Here is a 9,289-nt window from a genome sequence, read left to right on the forward strand (position 1 = left end):
TGTGAAAAAATTAATAAAAAATACTCCAAACAAGGAAAACAGCAATGTAACAAATTTTCAATAAAAAACAAGTTAGCACAAGCATATAAAGACACCTTTTTTTTAAAATCTAGTAAGGTATACTTCTGCACACTTCCCTTTCCTTAAAGGGCACAAACTGCTCTCCAACTCTAAATCTGCTTCTGACTGTTGGCTCAGGAGAAGCAAAAATCAAAAGGGAGTCATACCGATCTGGGATAATTTACATAACTGAAAAAGGAAACGTGTTTGAGTAAGTCAAGCTATAAATAGATGACAACATGCGTTGAGAAGTGTTCAAAGTCTTGCATCTCCATTTTGACAGAGATTAGGTTCACCATCTTCAGCCCACCATCCTGCTCCACACATAAAATGATGTAAAACACATTAATCCTTCTGTATTTCCCCCTGTTAAAATGCATTTATAGATTGTGTATTAATACAACAGCTTCTGTAAGCTCTGTATGTGTGTCATCTGAAGGATGGTGCCACAACAAACGGCCTTACAAAAGCATGTAAAAATGTCTCGTGTGGTATGCAGATGTGGCTCAGGGTCATTGTTATGCTGAGAAAGTATTTCCTAAAATGTCTCCCCATCTTATTTCCTGTAACATCTCCAAATATGGTTTGTGGTGAAAGAAGCCAAGTCTCCTTGTGATAAACAAACTTTTTTTTAATGTCTGTGGATAGATCCTCTATAGAAAATGGGAGAAACCCTCATTTACAGTGGTATGATGAGACTTCAGAGAAATTCTGTGTATGTAGCCATGGGAGATGAAATGGAAATAGTTAAAGCAATGTTTTTATAGAAATTTGACAAAAAACAATGTAACTTGTTAATAATTAAGTGTTGACACTAGAGCTATAAAAAACATCTTAGAAATCTAAATTGTTTTTCCATCATTGTGTTGACTATAAGTAAATTTGCTGATGCGTTGTTTCAGGAGAACCAGTGTGGCGTCCTTAAAACAACATAATGAATTTTCCACAGCGGTAAAAGATCATTTACCAAATCAATTATTCAGATCCACTGCTCACTGAGACCAGGTTATGGCTTGACCCAACATTGTAGCCCAGACCGCTGCTGTTACTGAATCAGCATTTTGACATACAGCGCTTGACTGAAGGAGTCACATAAATTATGTAAACGGAAACTATAAAACTTGTTTGTGTACTCGGACATGGCTTCCTGTAAGTATTTGAGCTGGAGGGTACTTTAGGTTAGATGAGAGGAGCTGGCCAGGCCGTATGAAAATGGCTCTGGGTGTGTGGTTGACGTCTGTACTAGAGGCCTGAGGGAGAGACTGATCAGAGTCGTAACATCACAGGAACACAACAGTTACGTAAGCTGCTGTTACTGTAACTGCACAACAGTTGTAGCATGATTGTCGCAGCAGGGCAGCTGCGCAAACAGAAAAGTGTACTCTGCTGAAGCAAATGCTTCTTTGTTTAAATACATGTGATTGCATCCATAGTCAAGACAAAAGGTAACTTATCTGTGATTTGATTGGTCCACAACATATTTCAGAGTTAAGCAAATTCAAGACAGACTAAAGAGTCACAATGCAATCAAATCAAACTGTCCATGTCTTAATTTCCTGCTTCACTTCTCAGAGTTCCTTTATCGTTAATCTGGAGGGGATATGTGATTTTTTCCACGTGAAGCAAGCTGCTGAGTGGCTTTAATCATAGAATTAAATTAGTCTCACAGCAGGTTTTCATTGACTGCCCATATGGATTTGCATTCGCTGCTTGCTGGAAGTGTTTGGTTGGTACAAAGAGCATCTCCAGATTGTCACGAAACAGTCGACAATGGAATTTAAAACACAGCTCGACTCGTTATTTTTTCAACACAGCTCACTCACTGTGATCTGTGAGATAACGTGCAGATTGATCATGGTTACCTCATGATCTAAATAGAATTAAAATAAAATCGCATGTACATTTCATCCTCAAAAACACATTCCCGGTTTTTAATTTCTCAAACACTTAAGCAGTCCAAGTGACATGGGGAACAGGACCATTTAGGAATAATTTTTTACCCTAATCATTTGGACTCTTGTGGTATTTTGATGTCTCACATCACATCCCTTCATGTTCATTATATGATGCATTACATGTCAACCTCCTGCAAAGTCAACACTTCGATTCGCATCCATCCACACATCAACGTGTCCTTGAAAAAGACACTGAACCCCACATTATGCCCATCAGTGCGTGACTGTATAGGAGAATTTCCCCCCCAGCTGCCATATAGTGAAGTTTGCGGACGACACAGAAGTAGTGGGTCGCATTACGAACAATGATGAGTCTAAATACAGAGAGGAGGTGGAACACCTGGTGCAGTGGTGCAGAGACAATAAACTTCAATGTGAAGAAGACTAAGGCGATGGTGATGGATTTCAGAAGGGACAAGGATCCTCTTCATCCCCTACACATTGGAGGGGCAGCTGTGGAGGTGGTCTCCTGCTTCAGGTACCTGGGGGTGCATATAGCCAGTGACCTCACCTGGAGAGTCAACACTTCCTGTCTCGTCAAGAAGGCCCGCCAGCGTCTTTACTTTGTCAGGAAGCTGAAGAGAGCTGGACTTGGGAGCTCTGTCCTGAGGAGCTTCTGTCACTGTGTGGCGGAGAGCGCTCTCCGCACCTGCATCACCGTGTGGCGCGACAGCTGCACTGCTGCTGAGAGGATGGCTCTGCAGAGGGTGGTTAAGGCTGCACAGAAGACTGTGGAGCAGCCTTCCCACCACCTCAGACCTCTAAACTTCACGATGCAGGGGGAGGGCGCTTCGCATCATGAAGGACTCCACTCATCCCGCACACAGTCTGTTCCAGCCCCTATCTTACATTTTTTGTAACTTTCTTTATCATATACATATTTGTACTCTTTTGTATTTAGTAATTTGTTAATTGTTAGGCTTCTTGATCCGAGACCTGAACCCAAATTTTGTACCACAAACATGCAAATGTGAGCTGGTATGACAATAAAAAATCCTTGAAAGTTGCTGCATACAAGGAGAGCAAAAGCATGATGAGAGGAGCAGTAAAAGTGTGTGACTGAGAGCAGGAACAATTTATTACTTTTTAAAATCTTCAAAAGAATAAGGCTATATAAGTGTAGACAATCTAAGGAGAACTTTAAGACATCCAACATGTCAAGCTGTCATCTGTCAGTAAAGACAAATGATTGATTGTGTTTACTATATTTAGTTAAAAAAAAAATCATGCATATAGATAAATACATCCATTAAAAACACTTGAATAACACAAGTGAGTGAAAACACTTGTTTCTTTTGTGGTCCAATACACACTGTGATTGTACAGCCTTTATAAAGTTCATTAAACAGCGACTAAAAGGATCACTATTGCATTTTCATTTGCATTATGGCAAATAAATGCACTGATTATTTCCAAAAATATCGTTTTGTAAAAACATTTAGCCCCAAACCTCATCTTTTCTTCACGTTTTTGTGTATTTTAAATTGTTCATCTCTTGCAGCACCGTTTGGGCTCATTCCTACCTTCGTAAACAGAAAAGGAGCGGTGTCAGGCAGCAATCAATTCAAGGGCATGTCCTCAGGCAGCCTTACAATGGCGGCAGCTGCAGCCCACTGCAGTGATCGACTTCAAGAATGGCGACTAGCAGGAGGCCTTTAAAAATAAAATGCCTGGCTAACCAAATCGCAAGAGAATGTGAGCGTTCACACATGCACATCACTGCACCCACACAAAGAAACTGGCTGCGCTTAATGGTTGTATGATCAAGAAATAGATACGAACGTCCAGTTTTCATCATAAATTCCTTTATTGGACATTATTTTTTTAAAACAAATTATTGGTTACATTGAAATCTAAACATAAAAACAAAGGTATGAGTCAGCTGTACGTGCAAATAACATTATTCAAACAAAAAAGGACACAAAACAGACAGCTCACAGTGCAAATGCTACAACAAAATACAAATAAAAACACTGAAAACTAAATCTGAAAAAAAAAAAGAAAACCAAGTGAAAAGAGCAACACCAGTGCCGTTAAATGGTCATAAATGAGTCAGATGAGCTTTCTATACAGAAAGACAACAGCAGTACAATGTGCCATATAGCTTGAAAACATTTTCTGTAGAAACTACTCACAGCAGAAGCTTGCACATAATAAATCACACCTCTTACCTTTCTCTCAATGCACCACTTTCTGAAACAGCTCAGTATCAATTACAATCATAAGTCATCCATGCAAAAAGCCAATAAACACCTATAAGTGTAACTCAAGTTGCTTATTTTGCCCTGAAATGCCCCTCAGTATTATCCAGAATCCACATGCTCTAAAGTTATGTCACTCCTCACTTGCCACCTCCTACCGCTCTGTCCTGAAATGAACTTTCTCTCCGTTACACCAAAACAGAGCTTTCAGACACGCTGCTCACTTTTCTCTGCCCTTTTTGGGGTAAAAAAAAAAATCAGGCGCATCCTAACTTTAGCCATAACACTTTACCACTAAATAACGTAGCGTGTCCGATATCTTACATTAGCCTCATCATAAATGGTTTTAAAGACTTTTTACAGCTTTGCAAGGTCATAAGAAAACAACCTTTAACCAATACCACTTTCAAATGCTTCAAAATACACAAAACACAGAACAGCTACAGGAAGACGTTCAGGATGAAACGTGGACACAGTTATACATATCTACATATCAGTGTGCTGTGATGCAGAGTATTATGTACACACACAGATGAATTTTTAGTTAGAACACACACCCTTTACCGTCTTTATAAATATGCGCTGATAACAGCACGACTGAGGGGCATTTACCCACGTCTCCTCCGCTCTACGTCTATTATAATTACACAGTGGTATTTGTGTCAAGAGACCCCAACACAATATTTCTACTCTAAAATAATCCATCTAAAACTCCCACTTTGTTTACAGGGACTATTTAGTTTTAATCAACCGTTTTCTAAACACATTTATTAAAATAAATACTTTCTGGTATTGCACTGTACTTATAGCCGAAGATTTGGGCTTAAAAGGATAAATCTTGGTTTTAGAGGTGGTGTCGTGTCGACTGACTGTTGCAGATCGCTTTTTAATTGAAACCAGTTTGGAGAAGTCCAGTTGGATTCTGACCAGACTGATGAGCTTATGGCTAGTCCGAGCAGGGCCAAGACCAACGTGGTTTGTAGTCAACTTACAAAAACGCCAATGTCCAAGATTTTATGGCAGCTCATGTAAATGTTGCTTTATAAAATGTAGCCATCTATTTTACATTACATGATTATTACAGCAGAAATATTATATTTCTACAGGAAGTTTCCAGAGCTGCAGCAGAAGTGCTATAGCTAGCTGTGATGGCTACTATTTGTGCTTGCAAACAACTAAAAATGTGGTTTAATTGACTGTGGAATGTGAAAACAAGTGCAGAGTAAATGTTTACAAAGTATTATTGGTAGGGATGCACGATATTGGATTTTTGGCCGATATCCGATATGTCAAAACTTATTTGGCCGATAACCAATACCAATATTGTTTTCCCTAGACCTATATATACTTACAGAGATTACATCACTTTCTCTGCTGTGGAATTAAATTATTACATTATGCTGCCTGGTCTTTGTCAGTTTGGCCTGCGACCAAACGCAGAAGCCAAAAAGAAGGCTGAAAATTATGCATCACTAACTTGGATTACGTTTAGTGCCAAATTTATTCATGACATTTACTCTCTCTAACACAATAACACTCGAACAATACATATTTATAAATGTTCACAAATCTAATCTGTTCACAAGCGACAAGTGAAAAGCACATTAATAGATACATGTGACAGTTTCTTAAATTAAAAATTAATTTAAAACAGAAGCCTTTCATATTGGTGAGTCATTATGATGGAATGGCCGATATTTAACTTTATCGCTAATATTGGCTGATACCGATACCATGCCGATAATATCGTGCATCCCTAATTATTGTTATGAAATGCTATAAAATCTTTAGGACTGGAGTTATTTTGAGAAAGCTCTTTGATCTTGGCCACATTCAGACTATTCATGAGCTTGTCATTGTGATGCACAGTTTCTGCAAACTGAGGCCATTCAGAGATATTTACAACAGGTGCAAAATATTAATTGTTTATAACCTTTCCATAAAGTCCCACTTTAAAAAAATCTCAACTATCACTTTTAGAGGACAATATGGAATATACACCTATAATAAAATAAAATAAACATACAAAAGACTAGGATTTTTTTTTTTTTTAACATTTGAAATAATGTGAATAAGCAGATGAGACAAATGCAACTGTACATAAATAACAACAAGCTGTGTGTTTGTGGTTCTAAAGTTTACATAAAATCATCAAAAGTAACCTTTAGCCTTACTTCCTAGACACGTGGCAAAGTTGTGGACAAACACCTCTGATGGATTCACCGTGGAACCGCTCCAAAACTTAAGTGGTTTACAGGAATAGTCTCCGGCCACATACCAATCTAATTCAATGGAAAGCTTTCCTCTGAGGCCATGCTGATGTAAACAAAGGCAAAGGTTATGTTCAGATTTACAGACAACAGCGATGCCTGTTGTTTCTCAACTGTCTGACACCTTCGCTTTTTGACCTGCTCTCAAACATTACGAGTAAAGTAAAAAAGAAAAAAATAATAATAATTACAGATGAATGTTTACATTCAAGTAAATCTACAAGCTTTGTCATTGTGAAGACTAAATATGTGCACAGTGGAAGAGGGCAGATTTTTAAAGGATTTAGGTAAAAATAGACACCAGTCTGACTATAGGAAATGCGAACGTGGAACAAATTGCACCTAAGGAATGTCCCTTGTCAGTCTATAGGGCTGCTCATATTTTTGGTCATTTATTCAGAGTGCAAGGAGCAGCACTATAGACTTAAACTGATGACGATCGAGTACCTCTGGAGAAGCAGATGTTTCAACGCTACCATCTGTAACAGCTACTTTGTCTATAGACACATCTGCTGTGTGAAAAATGCACTTAGTACAATAAAAAAAAAACTAAAGGAAAATTAATAGGCTTTCTTAAAATCTGTGAATGTCCCATAATAAAAGTATTTTTGTTTAAATGTAAAAATAATAGTGTGTATATATAGCCTCTTCTATTACAATAGACCTGAACAAGAGAAAGTTCACAAAATAATCTGAGGTAAACCTAACTGTTCAGTCAGTCACTGCATATATATTTTCTCTTTGTGAAAACAGCAGCCATGTCGGAGTTCAGTCAGTGGAAAACAACAAATCTCAAGGTATTGCACACGTGATGGCAACACAACCCTCACATGAATTACATGAATTATGCTGCTATGTGTTTTGTTTTTTCCTCTTGAACACAAAAAAAACATGGATTTTGTTCTTTTTAACTACTGTTGCAGGAAATGTGCAAGAACTAATCTTTCACATTATGGCGAAATTTGAACAAAGTATGTAACATTTTAAGATGTAAGCTTGTTGATGATAAGGTGTTTATTATGTTCTCAAAAATAAAAACTTTCATCATAGCTTAGAATAAGGCATTTAAATGGAATCCTTTAGGAAATATACACCTTCTTCTGTATATAAAATAATCTTTATAGTTATATTTCTCATAATATATACTTTATAATAATTACTTTGAATGTGTATTTTCCATTTCAGCTTGTGGCTATGCTTTCCAACTGAGTGAAGGAATCTACTGGATCCACTGTGAAGAGCGACGCCCTCTGCGTCCCAATAAATCAACGTGAATGCGCACATGCAAAACAATGTGACATTTGGAGGAGCACCACGCCACCAAGTGAATTTTGACAACCTCTCCTGAAGCGAGTAGTGAAGCCTGAAGCTGGCTCTGCCCCGCGCTTTTTCCGTGGCACATTATGTAATGTGAGCGTGCCCTCCCAAAGGGCACGGAGCTGCACCCGAGCCCTGACATCACGGCAAATGATGCACGCGCCATCCCACCGACTGGGGATCCTCTCAAGCTGACGCAGTCCATGTTTAAAACCAGGGGAAGGGTTTGCAGATTTCGTGGGCTTTCACGTGTGCAGCTCACGATGGCAGAAAAAAAAATTAAAAAAATCCAAATAAACTCAGGTACCCGGGGATCACTGCGCGCAAAATGACGCACGAAATGTGCCGCTACACGCGCCCGCACGTTCAGATAAAGTGAATCCATCCGTTCTCCCACTCCCGAGGTGGGGACATCTTCAGCTGATGGCGTCGCACTTTGTAGTTGCTCCCGTTATTATTGTCCCAGAACTCCTGCCCCCCAACACAGTATTTAATAGCGAACTGCAAAGTGCCCCCGTGGTCAAGGTAGGTGGGCATGACAATCTTGAAACAGAACTGATCGGTGTCCCCGTTGGTGGAGCTGGGGACATATGTGGCCAAACTGTCCATAAATGTGATCCAGTTGTTCAGGGAGTACCGCAAAGAGACGCTCTTCTCGAAAGCCATGTTCAGGACGCGCACAAAGCCGGAGAGGCTGAAATCGTCCGTTTCTACGGTCTCCAAAAGCACTTTCACCTCCCGGACTTTCTGCTCGAAGCCTGGCAGCGTGCCTGGGTTCGTGAACTGCAGTTCCATGAACAAAGACTGCGAAGGAGCCCGGGGGAACTTGGTGTTCAGGTGATGGAGGGTCCCCTTGGGTAATTTCGCCAGTATGCGCTCCGGCACCTCTGGATCATCAGCATCGTCAAAATGCTTCACGGAGATGAGCTCCAGACCCAGAGAGTCGGCGAAGCGGACCTTTTTCTGACTGGTCGGACTTCTGCTGCGAGCGATCTCCAACCTGGCTCTCTCTGAAGGTGTGGGGAGAGATTTGCATCTGCGGCGAAGGTTTGGACTCTGTGGCGTCTTCAGAAATATCTCGCGGCCGCGGGGCCTCTCGTCCACCACGGGGCTCTCCATGGGCTCACAGGAGCCGTTCACCATGTCCAAGTCCTCCCCGTCCTCCAGCCTCGGGTTCGCCGCCGTCAGGCTCCCGAACAGTCCCGCGATGCAGCTGTAGTTCCGCGGCAGGCAGTTCTTTGGAGGCAGCATGTCCGCGGCGGGGCGCGCGCACTCCTGTTCTCTGAAGCACGCCACAGCTCCTGCACTGCAGAGCCGAGGTGGTCGTGATGAGGCAGACCTGAGAGTCAGGGCATGAAGTCTTCAGGTGGCAGTGTCTCTCCCCGGGATAGGTGCTCCTATTGCGTCAGAGACCGACACTCCTTCGACCTGGACCAATAACGCGCGCTGTTCCAGTTGATGTGCAGCTGAGACCAAGGTTGTTGCT

The 9,289-nt window shown here is 40.8% G+C and overlaps 1 protein-coding gene across 1 annotated transcript; it reads right to left on the minus strand.

The window, feature by feature from the left end:
- Positions 1–7,832: 7,832 nt before the first annotated feature.
- On the minus strand, positions 7,833–9,057 carry LOC119429896 (protein phosphatase 1 regulatory subunit 3E). The gene has a single exon (XM_037697416.1). The coding sequence runs from the start codon at positions 9,052–9,054 to the stop codon at positions 8,170–8,172; it is 885 nt and encodes a 294-aa protein (XP_037553344.1). The 5' UTR covers positions 9,055–9,057; the 3' UTR covers positions 7,833–8,169.
- Positions 9,058–9,289: the final 232 nt, after the last annotated feature.

This window comes from Nematolebias whitei, chromosome 2 (genome assembly GCF_014905685.2).
Source record: "Nematolebias whitei isolate Nwh7 chromosome 2, NemWhi1, whole genome shotgun sequence".
NCBI classification, from domain to species: Eukaryota; Metazoa; Chordata; class Actinopteri; order Cyprinodontiformes; family Rivulidae; genus Nematolebias; species Nematolebias whitei.